The 16,978-nt window shown below is 44.7% G+C and overlaps 1 protein-coding gene across 6 annotated transcripts in view; it reads left to right on the forward strand.

Moving 5' to 3' along the window:
* Positions 1 to 15,966, forward strand: part of CLSTN1 (calsyntenin 1) — a 123,995-nt gene extending 108,029 nt beyond the window's left edge. For 2 of the 6 annotated variants that reach the window (XM_056544558.1, XM_056544559.1), the window contains 9 exons: positions 1,977 to 2,027; positions 4,216 to 4,373; positions 5,454 to 5,602; positions 5,928 to 6,154; positions 7,684 to 7,854; positions 8,724 to 8,869; positions 9,331 to 9,463; positions 11,776 to 11,960; positions 12,388 to 15,966. In XM_056544558.1, the coding sequence (XP_056400533.1) occupies positions 1,977 to 2,027; positions 4,216 to 4,373; positions 5,454 to 5,602; positions 5,928 to 6,154; positions 7,684 to 7,854; positions 8,724 to 8,869; positions 9,331 to 9,463; positions 11,776 to 11,960; positions 12,388 to 12,588 (1,421 nt within the window). In that variant the 3' untranslated portion in view covers positions 12,589 to 15,966. The remainder of the gene's footprint in view (positions 1 to 1,976; positions 2,028 to 4,215; positions 4,374 to 5,453; positions 5,603 to 5,927; positions 6,155 to 7,683; positions 7,855 to 8,723; positions 8,870 to 9,330; positions 9,464 to 11,775; positions 11,961 to 12,387) is intronic. The other 4 variants (XM_056544560.1, XM_056544561.1, XR_008848534.1 and 1 more) reach the window with 3 other exon arrangements.
* Positions 15,967 to 16,978: the final 1,012 nt, after the last annotated feature.

A 16,978-nucleotide genomic window follows, 5' to 3' on the forward strand; every position in this document is an offset into this window, starting at 1 on the left:
GGAAGAATATATTATTACACATTTCTCTAATATAATTTTGTCTGCTGAGATAGACTTAAACCTTCAGAATATATATCATCAGACCGTCTTTGTTACGTGGGATTTGTACGACTCCATTGAGGCAGAATGAAGGTGATACGCACAGTTGGAATATAATTTGTGCGTCAAGTCTTCACAGTTTCCAAGGTTTTGCTCTAAGTCAATGATAATGTTAATTGGATAAAAGCAGAGACCGCACGTGTGCATTATACATGCGCCAATCCCAGCCTCAGCGCACGTGCACACTACAGAAATTCCGCTCTGAATTATTCTTGAGCGGAATTTCCCTTCCATCGTTTTCAATGGAATTCTGCTGCTCTGCGCACACAGAATTTCTGCTGCAGATATTCCAGACTCATGTTCATTCTTTCAACGGAATTCCTCCCGGAAATACATTGCCGTCAATGGGGACTTTTGCTTTAGTGCTGCACGGGGGATAGTAAATGTATATAGCAGTATTTCCCAAGCGGTGCTCCTCCAGCTGTTGCAAAACTACAATTCCCAGCATTCCCAGACAGGCGAAGGCTGTCTGGGCGTGCTGAGAGTTGTAGTTTTGCAACAGCTGGAGGCACAACAGTTGGGAAACACTGCTTTAGAGCGCTACTGCACCTTCTGTCAGCTTATCGGTGGTGGTGCCCAAGTTGGACCCCTACTTTTCTAATAGTGATCCTAAGGATAGGACATCACTTTTGCAATCCCAAAGAGCCCCTTTAATGCTAGAAACAAGTATTATATGGTTGTGACTAGGGATCGACCGATTATCGGTTTGGCCGATATTCCCGAATTTGGACATTATCGGTATCGGCAATTACCTTGCCGATAATGCCCCACCTCCCCGGCCAGAGATGACTGCTGCCCCATTGCCACCCCCATCCCCGGTTTTATAATTACCTGTTCCCGGGGTCCGCGCTACTTCTGGCTCCTGCAGCGTCCTGCGCTGCGCAATGACGAGTGACGTCCCCAACGCGACGTCACAGTCAGTGCGCACAGTGACAACTCAGGACGCCGCCGAAGCCAGAAGTAGATTGGACCCCGGGAACAGGTAATTATAAAACCGGGGATGGGGGAAACAATGGGGCAGCGGCGGTGGTTGGACTCAGGACCGGCAGGGGGAGAGAAGCGGGGGCGGCGGCGGTCTCTGGACAGAGGATAGGCGGGCGACGGTGGTGGTGGTTGGACACAGGAGGACCCCAGGACAGGCAGGGGGAGAGAAGCGGGTGGTGGTGGCGGTCTCTGGACCCGCAAAAGCAGCTGCAGTTCATTCATTTAAAGTGCCTGCTTTAAATCATTGAACTGCAGCGGCTTCTGCAGGGGGGATAGCCGATATTCCGGTATAAGTTATCGGCTATCGGCCTCAAAGTTCACAGATTATCGGTATCGGCCCTAAAAAATATCGGTCGATCCCTAGTTGTGACCAAAACTTTTGAGACTTACGTAAATTTTGGCTTGCTGCTTCAGTGATTTCAGATTTTTTAGTCTGATGTTACAATCAGGGGCATACGGGGCCCTGGTGCCTAAGGGGGCCCCAAAGCACATCTTCCCCATAAGAGACCAGTATTGTAATGGGCATATGGGGCCCTGTTGCAGATTTTGCAGGGCCGAGAAGCTACAAGCTACACCTCTGGGTACAATTCTAACAATTAAAGTTTAAAATTTTAAACTCTTTTTAGACTTATTTTAGTTTTTTTGTCAAGACTTGTGAACCTTGCCCTGGCGTGCTGGAGTTCAGCGTATATATACTGGAATGTGTTGCAGGGGTCTGAATCATACTTGTAGTCTACACCTGGCACGGCTTCCTGCGTTGGCCTGGATTGCATATCGTCCAGCGCCTCCTCAGACTCGTGTCCTCTCATAGCAGTGCATTTGTTGTTCTGTCAATGTTTTTTGTATGGCCCTAACCCTCTGGTCACTTCCCCTGTTTGTCCCCTTTTCTGCAGAGTATTCAGGAAGTGGAAATGTCACTGATCCAATGACAGAGAGTGATGCAGGTGGCTGCAGTTCATCCCCGTCCTCCTCCTCCGCACACACATTTCATGTCATTCACATCCCGCATGAAAAGCAAAAGCTCATTTCTCTTGTTTATTTTCGGGGCTCGCTTCTGTCCCTCTTCTGTTCTAAATCTTGAGGCGTTTTTCTCTCCCTTCACATAATGCTAACATAGTCCATATTTTATAATTCTAAACACAGTCATGTAACACTCCAGTGTCTATAGACGTAGATATTAGACAGATGGATGTAGATATTAGACAGATGGATGTAGATATTAGACTGATGGATGTAGATATTAGTCAGATGGATGTAGATATTAGACTGATGGATGTAGATATTAGACTGATGGATGTAGATATGAGAGTGATAGATAGATATGAGAGTGATAGATAGATATGAGAGTGATAGATAGATATGAGAGTGATAGATAGATATGAGAGTGATAGATAGATATGAGAGTGATAGATAGATATGAGAGTGATAGATAGATATGAGATCGATAGATAGATAGATATGAGATCGATAGATAGATAGATATGAGATCGATAGATAGATAGATATGAGATAGATAGATGGATATGAGATAGATAGATAGATATGAGAGTGATAGATAGATATGAGAGTGATAGATAGATATGAGAGTGATAGATAGATAGATATGAGAGTGATAGATAGATATGAGAGTGATAGATAGATATGAGAGTGATAGATATGAGAGTGATAGATAGATATGAGAGTGATAGATATGAGAGTGATAGATAGATATGAGAGTGATAGATAGATATGAGAGTGATAGATAGATATGAGAGTGATAGATAGATATGAGAGTGATAGATAGATATGAGATCGATAGATAGATAGATATGAGATCGATAGATAGATAGATATGAGATAGATAGATGGATATGAGATAGATAGATAGATATGAGAGTGATAGATAGATATGAGAGTGATAGATAGATATGAGAGTGATAGATAGATATGAGAGTGATAGATAGATATGAGAGTGATAGATAGATATGAGAGTGATAGATAGATATGAGAGTGATAGATAGATAGATATGAGAGTGATAGATAGATAGATATGAGAGTGATAGATAGATAGATATGAGAGTGATAGATAGATATGAGAGTGATAGGAAGATAGATATGAGAGTGATAGGAAGATAGATATGAGAGTGATAGGAAGATAGATATGAGATCGATAGATACATATGAGATCGATAGATAGATATGAGATCGATAGATAGATATGAGATCAATAGATAGATAGATATGAGATAGATAGATGGATAGGAGATCGATAGATAGATGGATGGATAGGAGAGAGATAGATAGATGGATGGATGGATAGGAGAGAGATAGATGGATGGATGGATAGGAGATAGATAGATGGATGGATAGACAGGAGAGAGAGAGATGGATAGGTAGGAGATGGATGGGTGCACACTTTCGGAAATGATTCCAGACTCCGCTGAAAGAATGAACATGTTCATTCTTTTGGTGGACTTCCGCCCGCGAATGCGTTGCCGTCAATATGGACATTAGCTCCAATTCCGCCAGCGCCTGCTGCACTCTGCATTTCTTCGGGCAAAATTTCTGTAGCATGTACATTTCACAACTACATCTTGAAACAATGTTTCCCAACCGGTGTGCCTCCAGCTGTTGCAAAACTACAACTCCCAGTATGCGCGGACAGCCGAAGGCTGTCCGGGCATGTTGGGAGTTGTAGTTTTGCAACAGCTGGAGGCACACCGGAAGGCTGTCCGGGCGTGCTGGGAGTTGTACTTTTGCAACAGCTGGAGGCACATTGGTTGGGAAAGACTGTAATAATGCAGCTTGTACCATCCTAGTTTCTGCCAAATTGTAAACTGTTCTGCTATACTCCTGACTCCTCTCACCTAATGCTCAAGATATGGGGGGTGACAGGAAAGTAGCTATTGACCCCCACAATTTAGGCACCACAGCTTGTACACATTCCTTTTCTATCTCAACTTCCACCCGCCACCTCCAGCGCTCATCTGCATGTCCTCCTCCTCTCGTGGATGAATCCCGGTTTTCACCACGAATGGATATTACTAACCTGCATGCGACGCTGTAACATCTTTTGAAGGAGAAAAATAAAAAAAGACCCTCGTTGGACCGTAGTTGGAGTTTCTGACTTGTTTATGCTTCTTTTATGTCAAGGTGGCGAGCAGCACATGGCCCAGTTCTTCCGTGGAAACCTTGCAGGGCTGATGATTCGTTCTGGAAAGCTGGAAAGTAAGAAGGTGATTGACTGTCTGTATACCTGCAAAGAGGGCCTGGAGTTCCCGCCTGCTGAGGGAGTTGGTAAAGGTATAAAGGTGAGTCCCCCTGTGTCCTATACTGAGGTAGAGAAGTGGATGCCTATGCCAACAACAGCAGCAATGATGCTAGGATCCCAAATAAAGGCATTGTCTATGGAGGGTTGGGGAGTTAATGCAGCAAACCACAAGAATCCAAAGATTACCTGCTGCATTATGATAAAACAAGAATATCAAGACCTGATGTATTCTGATTGGTGAGGTCACTGTGTACATACATTACATTACTTATCCTGTACTGATCCTGAGTTATATCCTGTATTATACTCCAGAGCTGTACTCACTATTCTGCTGGTGCGGTCACTGTGTATATACATTACATTACTTATCCTGTACTGATCCTGAGTTATATCCTGTATTATACTCCAGAGCTGTACTCACTATTCTGTTGGTGAGGTCACTGTGTACATTACATTACTTATCCTGTACTGATCCTGAGTTATATCCTGTATTATACTCCAGAGCTGTACTCACTATTCTGCTGGTGAGGTCACTGTGTATATACATTACATTACTTATCCTGTACTGATCCTGAGTTATATCCTGTATTATACTCCAGAGCTGTACTCACTATTCTGCTGGTGAGGTCACTGTGTACATACATTACATTACTTATCCTGTACTGATCCTGAGTTATATCCTGTATTATACTCCAGAGCTGTACTCGCTATTCTGCTGGTGAGGTCACTGTTTATATACATTACATTACTTATCCTGTACTGATCCTGAGTTATATCCTGTATTATACTCCAGAGCTGTACTCACTATTCTGCTGGTGAGGTCACTGTGTACATACATTACATTACTTATCCTGAGTTATATCCTGTATTATACTCCAGAGCTGCACTCACTATTCTGCTGGTGAGGTCACTGTGTACATACATTACATTACTTATCCTGTACTGATCCTGATTATATCCTGTGTTATACTCCAGAGCTGCACTCACTATTCTGCTGGTGTATATAGATTACTTATGGTGCTCGGATAGGTATTTACAGTCATTGATTCCATTGTAATACCTCAGTATCATTTTGTTATAGGACACAACACAATTTTATTATAATTTTCTCATTCTACAGATTAACCTCAGTCCCAGCCAGTCCACTCTGACCCTGGAAGGAGATGACATTGATCGCTTCGACCAAGCAATGCAGCATATTTCCTACCTGAATTCCCGCCAGTTCCCCACACCTGGTATCAGACGTCTTAAGATCACCACTACGGTGAAGTACGTGCCCTCATTGCTGTCACTGAGGATGTGAAATCTTTTCTTCTATATTTGCCTTTGTGCTTTTCTAATACCGTTCTACAGTAAGATTTTAGCAGAGTGAAATGAGATGACACAGGCGGCGGGATTTACGATAATCTCCTATTGTAGTCATGTGGAGGTTATAACTAGAAAGCATCAGGGCCGGTGCTCTGGGGGGGGGGGGGGGGGGATGTGTAGGGTTTACACAACTTATTAATATTGTGGATACATGTCTATTATACATTGGAGTGTGTGGATTAAATGGTCGCCTGCTCTCACCACCACTTTGCTCTTCTTGCTTTAGATGCTTCAATGAGGAGACCTGTATCAGTGTCCCCGATGTGGATGGCTACGTCATGGTGCTGCAGCCCGAGGAGCCAAAGATCAGCGTCAGCGGCGTCGACCACTTTGCCCGTTCAGCTTCTGAGTTTGAGGGCACGGAAGGGGTGATTCTGTTCCCCGAGCTGCGTATCATCAGCACCATCACCCGCGAGGTGGAGGCGGAAGGGGAAGGAGATGAAGATCCTACAGGTAGATGACTTGGCGACCAGTGTTTCCCAACCTGTGTGCCTCCAGCTGTTACAAAACTACAACTCCCAGCACGCCCGAGCATCCTTCAGCTGTACGGTTGTTCTGTGAGTTGTAGTTTTGCAACAAATACTGTTATAGGGGTTATTTAAAAATGTAGCGTAAAGGGTTTTCTGTAGGGAAGCAACCACATACAACTTTGTAACAGAATGATAAAGGGGTACTCCGCTGCTCAGCGTTTGGAACAAACTGTTCCGATCGCTGGAGCCGGTGTCGGGAGCTCGTGACATAATAGCCCCGCCCCCTCAATGCAAGTCTATGGGAGGGGGCGTGACAGCTGTCACGCCCCCTCCCATAGACTTGCATTGAGGGGGTAGGGTTATGACATCACGAGCAGAATACCCCTTTAAAGGCATAGTTGCATTTAGTATATCTCAGCTAAGAAGATGCAGGCTGTGAGGGCATGCTGGGAGTTGTAGTTTTGCAAGATAATGGCTTTCAGTTTTGCAACAGCTGAAAAGCCAAGGGTTTGGGAACATTGTACTAGTGCTTATTCTGTAGCTTAGGATCCCAAATTAGGTTTTCTGTAGCGAACATAATAGTAAAGGCAATTTTAGGACCTTTACCGATTAGTGTTTCCCAACCAGGGGGCCTCCAGCTGTTGCAAATCTACAACTCCCAGCACACCCGGACAGCCTTTGTAAGATAATACTAAAGGCTTTTATTGAGCCTTGCTTTTAATATATCTTGGCTAAGAAGCCACAGGCTGTGAGGGCATGCTGGGAGTTGTAGTTTTGCAGTAGCTGAAGAGCCACGGGTTGGGGAACATTTTTCTAGTTCCTATTCTGTAGCTTAGAAGACCAAATAGTTTTTTTTTTTTTCCTTTCCTAAGGAAGCACCCTCTTACAACTTTGTAATAGAGTATTAAAGGCTTTTATTGAGCATTAAAGGGGAACTTGGGAAAATGAGTTCTTATCCCCTATTAATGGGATAAGTGTCTAATCGTGGGGGTCTGACCGGGATCTCCTGCCAGGCACCCCAGCTTTCCTCATGCACGGAGCGGCCTCTGCCCAATGCAGGCATTACTGTCAATCACAGCACAAAGTGGTGGCCGAGACGCCCCTCCATGTATCTCTATGGGAGAGCCAATGATACACAAACGCTTTAATAATAAGATATTATTAGAGATGAGCGAACTTACAGTAAATTCGATTCGTCACGAACTTCTCGGCTCGGCAGTTGATTATTTATCCTGCATAAATTAGTTCAGCTTTCAGGTGCCCTGGTGGGCTGGAAAAGGTGGATACATTCCTAGGAAAGAGTCTCCTAGGACTGTATCCACCTTTTCCAGCCCACGGGAGCACCTGAAAGCTGAACTAATTTATGCAGGAAAAGACATCAACTGCCGAGCCGAGAAGTTCGTGACGAATCGAATTTACTGTAAGTTCGCTCATCTCTAGATATTAGGTACCAAAGTTTCCCTTTACATTTAATGTGACCAAGAACTGTCTTTTTTTTTTTATCCCGGATAGTCCAAGAATCGCTGGTATCTGAGGAAATCATGCACAACTTGGACATGTGTGAGATCAGTGTGGTGGGGGAGGCCCTGAATCCCGACCAAGAGAGTCTCCAGCTGGACCTGACCCACCTGCAGCAGAAGGGGATGGAGATGAGCTCCTCCAGCCAAGGCATTGTTATCACAGGTCAGTCCATCTCACTGCTGGGTGTTTGGTGCTGTGTGCCGTTACTTGCATATGGAATCTTATTAAAGGGGTACTCCGCTGAAAAACTTTTTTTTTTTTTTTTTTATCAATTGGTGCCAGAAAGTTAAACAGATTTGTAAATCGCGTCTATTTGAAAAATCTTAATCCTTCCAGTACTTATCAGCCGCTGTATGATCCACAGCAAGTTCTTTTCTTTTTGAATTTCCTTTCTGTCTGACCACAGTGCTCTCTGCTGACACCTCTGTCCATTTTAGGAATTGTCCAGAGCAGGAGAAAATCTCCATAGCAAACCTAACCTGCCCTGGACAGTTCCGAAAATGGACAGAGGTGTCAGCAGAGAGCACTGTGGTCAGACAGAAAGGAAATTCAAAACAAAATGAATTTCCTGTGGAGCATACAGAAGCTGATAAGACAGAAAGGAAATTTGAAAAGAACTTCTTCTGTAGCATACAGCAGCTAAGTACTAGAAGGGTTAAGATTTTTAAATAGAAGTAATTTACAAATCTGTTAAACTTTCTTGCATCTGTAGATTAAAAAAAAAATGTTTACCAGTAGAGTACCCCTTTAAGCGAAGACGTGGTAAGGTCTTGTGCAGGAATCTTGTAGTTTGTAGCAGAGACGCCGCCGCCGCCGCGCTTGTCCTGTTTCTTTATCTTGAGAAGATGCGGTAAGAAGTTCTTCAGCTGTGTTCCCGGGGGTTAGTCATGTCTGGGAAATGTGCCACGTTATGTAATGATGTCGGTTCGTGTTCCACGGATCCCTGCCAGTGAGCGAAAATACATGAAGACCCAGGTCTCATAGGAAATCCAGGAACTGCAGCGCAGGAACAACATTCTCATGTATTGCAGGTGTCGACACCATGGCCAACTACGAGGAGGTGCTGCATCTGGTCCGCTACAGGAACTGGAACACCGTCTCCCTGTTTGACCGGAAATTCAAAGTTGTCTGTTCTGAGCTGAATGGGCGATACAACAGCAATGAATTCCAGGTGGAGGTGAGGAAATATAGTTAAGACTCACCGAGCTATGGCCGATAAAATGCATCGATTGATGGTGATTGAGGGGGATTGAGGGTGACTGAGGATGATTGAGGGTGATTGAGGGTGATTGAGGGGGATTGAGGGTGATTGAGGGGGATTGAGGGTGATTGAGGGTGATTGAGGGGGATTGAGGGTGATTGAGGGTGACTGAGGGTGATTGATTGATGATGATTGATTGATGATGATTGATTGATGATGATTGATTGATGATGATTGATTGATGATGATTGATTGATGATGATTGATTGATGATTGATGGAGATTGATTAATGATGATGATTGATGGAGATTGATGATGATGATGATGATGGAGATTGATTAATGATGATGATTGATGAGATTAATGATGATTGATGATGATGATGATGATGATGATGATGATGTAAACCTCTCTTGTCCTGTGTGTTCTGTTGCAGGTAAATGTGATCCACACTGCCAGCCCCCCAGAGGCCCCAAATCACATTATATCTGAGGCGCTGTTTGTTCCCTCCCACCATCAGTCTTCTGATCTGTTGGGACACAACCCCGCCAGCACACATGCAGCATCAGGTATCTATGTTTTCTGCACAGACATCACTCCTTACAATGTGATACCCGTCAGGCCTCCTGTCCTCTAAAATCAGCAGCATCACAGTCCCCCCCCCTTACAGTGCCCCCTACTGCACAGTCATGTATTGTACACAGTGGTGTTTTGGTAGCATCCCATGCTGCTCAATCATGCAGTGTATGTAATAATGGCGCCTCCTACTGGTCAGTGCCATCATTACACCACTGTGTACAATACATGACTATCTATTGCTCTGTCATACATTATGCATAGTGATGTAATGATAGCGCCCTCTACTGCTCAGTCATGTACAGTACATAGTGATGTAATGATAGCGCCCTCTACTGCTCAGTCATGTACGGTACATAGTGATGTAATGATAGCGCCCTCTACTGCTCAGTCATGTACGGTACATAGTGATGTAATGATAGCGCCCTCTACTGCTCAGTCATGTACGGTACATAGTGATGTAATGATAGCGCCCTCTACTGCTCAGTCATGTACAGTATATAGTGATGTAATGATAGCACCCTCTACTGCTCAGTCATGTACAGTACATAGTGATGTAATGATAGTGCCCTCTACTGCTCAGTCATGTACAGTACATAGTGATGTAATGATAGTGCCCTCTACTGCTCAGTCATGTACAGTACATAGTGATGTAATGATAACGCCCTCTACTGCTCAGTCATGTACAGTACATAGTGATGTAATGATAGCGCCCTCTACTGCTCAGTCATGTACGGTACATAGTGATGTAATGATAGCGCCCTCTACTGCTCAGTCATGTACGGTACATAGTGATGTAATGATAGCGCCCTCTACTGCTCAGTCATGTACAGTACATAGTGATGTAATGATAGCGCCCTCTACTGCTCAGTCATGTACAGTACATAGTGATGTAATGATAGCGCCCTCTACTGCTCAGTCATGTACGGTACATAGTGATGTAATGATAGCGCCCTCTACTGCTCAGTCATGTACAGTACATAGTGATGTAATGATAGCGCCCTCTACTGCTCAGTCATGTACGGTACATAGTGATGTAATGATAGCGCCCTCTACTGCTCAGTCATATACGGTACATAGTGATGTAATGATAGCGCCCTCTACTGCTCAGTCATGTACAGTATATAGTGATGTAATGATAGCGCCCTCTACTGCTCAGTCATGTACGGTACATAGTGATGTAATGATAGCGCCCTCTACTGCTCAGTCATGTACGGTACATAGTGATGTAATGATAGCGCCCTCTACTGCTCAGTCATATACGGTACATAGTGATGTAATGATAGCGCCCTCTACTGCTCAGTCATATACGGTACATAGTGATGTAATGATAGCGCCCTCTACTGCTCAGTCATGTACGGTACATAGTGATGTAATGATAGCGCCCTCTACTGCTCAGTCATGTACAGTACATAGTGATGTAATGATAGCGCCCTCTACTGCTCAGTCATGTACGGTACATAGTGATGTAATGATAGCGCCCTCTACTGCTCAGTCATGTACGGTACATAGTGATGTAATGATAGCGCCCTCTACTGCTCAGTCATGTATGGTACATAGTGATGTAATGATAGCGCTCTCTACTGCTCAGTCATGTACGGTACATAGTGATGTAATGATAGCGCCCTCTACTGCTCAGTCATGTACGGTACATAGTGATGTAATGATAGCGCCCTCTACTGCTCAGTCATGTATGGTACATAGTGATGTAATGATAGCGCCCTCTACTGCTCAGTCATGTACAGTACATAGTGATGTAATGATAGCGCCCTCTACTGCTCAGTCATGTACAGTACATAGTGATGTAATGATAGCGCCCTCTACTGCTCAGTCATGTACGGTACATAGTGATGTAATGATAGCGCCCTCTACTGCTCAGTCATGTACAGTACATAGTGATGTAATGATAGCGCCCTCTACTGCTCAGTCATGTACGGTACATAGTGATGTAATGATAGCGCCCTCTACTGCTCAGTTATGTATGGTACATAGTGATGTAATGATAGCGCCCTCTACTGCTCAGTCATGTACGGTACATAGTGATGTAATGATAGCGCCCTCTACTGCTCAGTCATGTACGGTACATAGTGATGTAATGATAGCGCCCTCTACTGCTCAAGTCATGTATGGTACATAGTGATGTAATGATAGCGCCCTCTACTGCTCAGTCATGTACGGTACATAGTGATGTAATGATAGCGCCCTCTACTGCTCAGTCATGTACGGTACATAGTGATGTAATGATAGCGCCCTCTACTGCTCAGTCATGCCATGTACACAATATGATTCTTTCCGTCTTTTACAGTGGTCCCCAGTGCTGCCACCATTGTCATAGTAGTCTGCGTCAGTTTCCTGGTCTTCATGATCATCCTGGGGGTGTTTCGCATCCGTGCCGCCCATCAGCGCACCATGCGTGACCAAGAGGGCGGCAAAGAGAATGAGATGGACTGGGATGACTCTGCTCTTACCATCACTGTAAACCCTATGGAGGTACGTACTCACCTCAAAACTAGTTATCCCTGACCTGTAAAAGGGCAACAAAAGAAGCCTGTCAGGGCATGATGGGAGTTGTAGTTTTGCAACAGCTGGAGGCACACTGTTTGGAAACCACTGGGTCAGGGAGGGCTGCTGTAGAATTTGGGCATAGAACAGAATTTTCATGCTGTCATTTCATGATGGGAGTTGTAGTTTTGCAACAGCTGGAGAGCCACAGGTTAGAGCAATGTTTTCCAAACAGTGGGCCTCCAGCTGTTGCAAAGCTACAGCTCCCAGCATGCCTGGACAATGCTGGGAGTTGTGGTTTGGCAATAGCTGGAGGCACATTGTTTGAAAACCACTGGGTTAGCGTGTGCTGCTGTAAAATTTGGGGATAGAACAGTTTTCCGAATTTCCAGATTTTTGTTTTTCTCCAACCCAGACCTATGAAGACCAGCACAGCAGTGAGGAAGAAGAGGAGGATGACGATGACGACGAGGACAGCGAAGATGGAGAAGATGATGACATCACCAGCGCCGAATCTGAGAGCAGCGAGGAAGAGGAAGGCGAGCAGGAGGAGGATCAGCAGAACGTCACCCGGCAGCAGCAGCTGGAGTGGGACGACTCCACCCTGACCTATTGATCTCAGCCGCCATTACCGCCCAGTCACCACAGCTCACACTCATCACTCCTGCAGGCACAACCTTGTACAAAGTCATTCCAGACGCTGAAACCAACCAGCACATGCCTATCTGCGGGTAGACGGTGCCCCTCTCCTGCCCTCCCACTGACCGGGGTCATCTTCAGTGTTTCAGCCCATCTTGCACTTTCCTTCCTCGCTCCCTCCGTTGCGCTCCGTTCGGAGGTGGGGGGGCGGCAGCGCCGGTGTTACTGGACTTCATCCTCCATTCCTGACTTGATGCAAAACTTCTGGTTGAGAGACGGGGCCTAGGGACTCCATGTAGACTGGTGATTTTATTGGTTTTAACCTTTTTATTTTTAATTTTTCCCCCCTCTCTACATCTCAAAATTTTACTGCATGTCAAATATTGGCAAATCTCCACCGTAGAACCCTTTTCCTGTCTGGGCCCGCTGGCAGCCTTTGCATCCGGGTGGTGTTGCCATTGACACCGGCAGACAGGAAAAGGGGAACGAAAAACCGAGACTAACTTTTTAATATTTTTTCTTTTGTAAATATGGTGGATTCAATGTAATTATGTCCATGTTACTAGTGTAAAGGGGTTTTGGAATTCTGGAATGCAGGGTGGTTGCTGTGCCAGTCTTGCGCAACCTCAGTGAGGTGATTAATTTTTTATTTTATTTTTTTTTTCTTCTTCCCCATGGCTGGCAGAGGGCTGCAGCCGAACAGTATGGCGCAAGTCAGCGTTAATACTGTTCACTCCCGAGCGCTCTTGTCTTTCTGGCTCGATATCTATCTATCTATCTATGACCTTTAAAAAAATAAATTAAAATAGAAGAAGCACAGGGCTGTAACCAGTCACAAGGACAACGAGGTGCCAGTCTGCTGCTGCTCGGGGGCATAATCCATCGTCAGAGGTGCCAGTCTGCTGCTGCTCGGGGGCATAATCCATCGTCAGAGGTGCCAGTCTGCTGCTGCTCGGGGGCATAATCCATCGTCAGACCTCAGCGGGTCCACCCCCCTTGCTTTAAATACCAGGTCCACTTTTCTGCAGGCCAGGCAAGATTATACATATATGAATCATTGTACCGATGGGGGCAGATTTTACTGAGACCCCCAGGATATCCTCACCTGCATGTATTTACATGGGACCTTTATTATTTTCCTCACCCAGCATGGAAGGAAAAAAAAAAAAAAAGAAAAATATCTCTGTGCTTTCTTTTTGTTGTGGGAGATTAAGAAAAAAAAACACAAAAATCCTGATCTTGTGAAACAAGTGCGATGGTTTGTAAGGAATTACTATAGTGTATGAGCCGATTCGGCCTCTGAGGTGCTGCCACTGGGCATAAATGACGGGTTCAGGCAGTGCTCCCAAACCTGGGGCGCTCCAGCTGTTGCAAAACTACAACTCCCAGCATACCCTGCTGGCCATGTCTTTTTTTTACAGATGTTGCAAAGATATGTCTAATAGTGTTTCCCAATCAGGGTGCCTCCAGCTGTTGCAAAACTACAACTCCCAGCATGCCCTGCTGGCCATGTCTTGGTACAGATGTTGCAGAGCTATGTCTAATAGTGTTTTCCAACCAGTTTGCCTCCAGCTGTTGCCATGCCTGGACAGCCGTTGGCTGTCCGGGCATGCTGGGAGTTGTAGTTTTGCAACAGCTGGAGGCACATTGGTTGGTAAAACACTGGTCTAATAAAATGCCTTGATGGCTGTATAGATCTCCAGCTGTTGTAAAATAACTCCCATCATGTTATAGTTTTGCATCAGCTAGGGGACCACTACGACTCCCACCGTGCCCAGATAGCCTTAGTCTACAAAAGCGTTGTTGAGTTTTGCAACAGCTGGAGGGCCACACGTTAGGGAACACTGCTGTTTTAGTGCAGAAGTACAACTATCATGATGCCCTGACTGCCAGCATGTTGGGGGGGGGTGTTTAGTTCTGCAACAGCTGCAACGCCACAGGGTTAAGGCGACTGGTTCCTCTGCTGCTGGGATTTCTAGTTCTCCAGTTTATCAGGGATGTGCAACAAAGGGTTAATATGTATAGTTAGTCTTCATTGGGTTGTAACTGGTTTACGTAAAGGGTCGCTACACTTTAAGTCAGTGTTTCCCAACCAGGGCACCTCCAGCTGTTGCAAAAACTACAACTCCCAGCATGCCCGGACAGCCTTCGGCTGTCCGGGCATGCTGGGAGTTGTAGTTTTGCAATGGCTGGGAACACACTGGTTGGCAAACACTGCTTTAAGTGATGACCTACAGAAGGGGCGTCCTGTAACAGTCCCAGTTTTGGTAAAATACCCCTGACTTCGTAGTGGTGGCGCCGGAAACCTAAAATACCTTGCAGCAAGGTCAAAGGTGAAAACATCCAGCTCCTTAGTGCCTACAGGGTCAGGGGGGTGGGACGACGAGAATATATTCCTCTATGTTACACTTCAGGATGTGCCCCTCTAAGGATGGATAACGTGCAAATAGAGTTTGGTGTGGGGACTAGTGGCGACTAGTTCGGAATGGGGACCAGTGGCGACTAGTTCGGCTCCTTAGGATGGATTCGGTAAGGTGTCTTTGTGCCAGGTAAGTGGGAAAAGTCTCTTATTGAATTGGTATCGTGTGTAGACTTATATATATATATATAGACGTAGGGGATGTCACATGACTCGAGAGCCATGGAAGAAACTTTGGAAAATGAATGCACCCAGTAGAGAGAACCCTCAATAAGTGGTGGATGTGGATGTAGACCAGTATTCCCCAACCAGTGCGCCTCCAGCTGTTGCAAAACAACAACTCCCGGCATGCTGGGAGTTGAAGTTTTGCAACAGCTGGAGGCACCCCGGTTGGGAAACACTGATATAGACAATGGGGGGGCCACAAGGACAGGTGGGATATACACACTACAGGTGGTCCGCAGGTCCGGGGTCTCATCCTGCAGACCAGCGAGCTTCGGCTTCTTTTATTTTTTTTTTCTCGTTTACCATAAATGTAAATTCTTAGATTTTTACGTAAGATTCGGGGGACGGTTTATTGACTTCTGTGATAACGTGATAAACATAACCGCAAGCTCTGGAATAACCCGGGGACTCTTCATTTCTCCCCCCCCCCCCCCCCCCCCTTTGTCTTGTGTTTATGTTGTGTAGCTCTGTCCATCCATTTTAATATCACCGTAGCTGCTGTGTTTAGACTTAAAAAAGAAACAAAAAAAAAATAAAAAAAATTGAAAAAAAAAAAACAAGCGCGACATGTAACGCAACCGCTAAAGCGTTCTAAAACTTTCTGATGCTGTATGTAGGCGCAATGAATATAACTTTTCAGATTTGTATATTGGTGATAGGTCAGTTTGAACAGTCTATAAGCTACAATAAATTTCTGGTTCTAAATTCTGATGCGGTTTTTCTTATTTGTCGCAGTAGCTGAGGGGTTAATAAAAAGCGGATTTGGGGGGGTTGTTCTCCTTCACACCTTAGGTTTTATGGAATAAAACCAGTTTGCCTCCAGCTGTTGCAAAACTACAACTCTCAGCACGCCCGGACAGCCTTCGGCTGTCCGGGCATGCTGGGAGTTGTAGTTTTGCAACAGCTGGAGGCACACTGGTTGGGGAAACACTGGACTAAACTAAAGATGAAATATATGAACAGTCTCAGCCATTTTTATATTGTCTGCTTGTCTATGGGTGAAGCATTATAGTAGTGATAACCCTGTACATAGGGGGCAGTATTACAGTAGTTATTCTCAGACATAGGAAACAGTGTTATAGTATATTCCCGTACAAAGGGGGCAGTATTGTAGTACATATATCTGTCCACAGAGGGCAGTATATCAGCTATTTTCTGGCGGAAAACATTTTCTTTAAATCAACTGGTGCCAGAAAGTTAAAAACAGATTTTGTAAATGACTTCTATTAAAAAATATTTACCCTTCCAGTACTTATTAGCAGCTGTATACTACAGAGGAAATTCTTTTCTTTTTTGAATTTCCTTTCTGTCTGTCTGACCACAGTGCTCTCTGCTGACACCTCTGTCCAGAGCAGGAGAAAATCTCCATAGCAAACCTATCCTGCTCTGGACAGTTCCTGATATGGACAGAAGTGTCAGCAGAGAGCACTGTGGACAAGACCAAAAAAGAAATAAAAAAAATTTAATAAAAAAAATAGAATTTCCTCTGTAGCATACAGCTGCTAATAAGTACTGGAAGGGTAAAAACATTTTAATAGAAGTAATTTACAAATTGTTTAATTTTCTGGCTAGTTGATTTTAAAAAAATAATTCTACTGGAGTACCCCTTTAATACCTGCTGGTTTTCTCCATACAGACATCTGCCAGGACTTCCTCTTCATACCATGTTCCTCTTGTTGTTGCCCCCTAGAACATTATGTTGTTCTGAACATGACCGATATAC

Source organism: Hyla sarda, chromosome 10 (assembly GCF_029499605.1).
Source record: "Hyla sarda isolate aHylSar1 chromosome 10, aHylSar1.hap1, whole genome shotgun sequence".
In the NCBI taxonomy this organism is placed as follows: Eukaryota; Metazoa; Chordata; class Amphibia; order Anura; family Hylidae; genus Hyla; species Hyla sarda.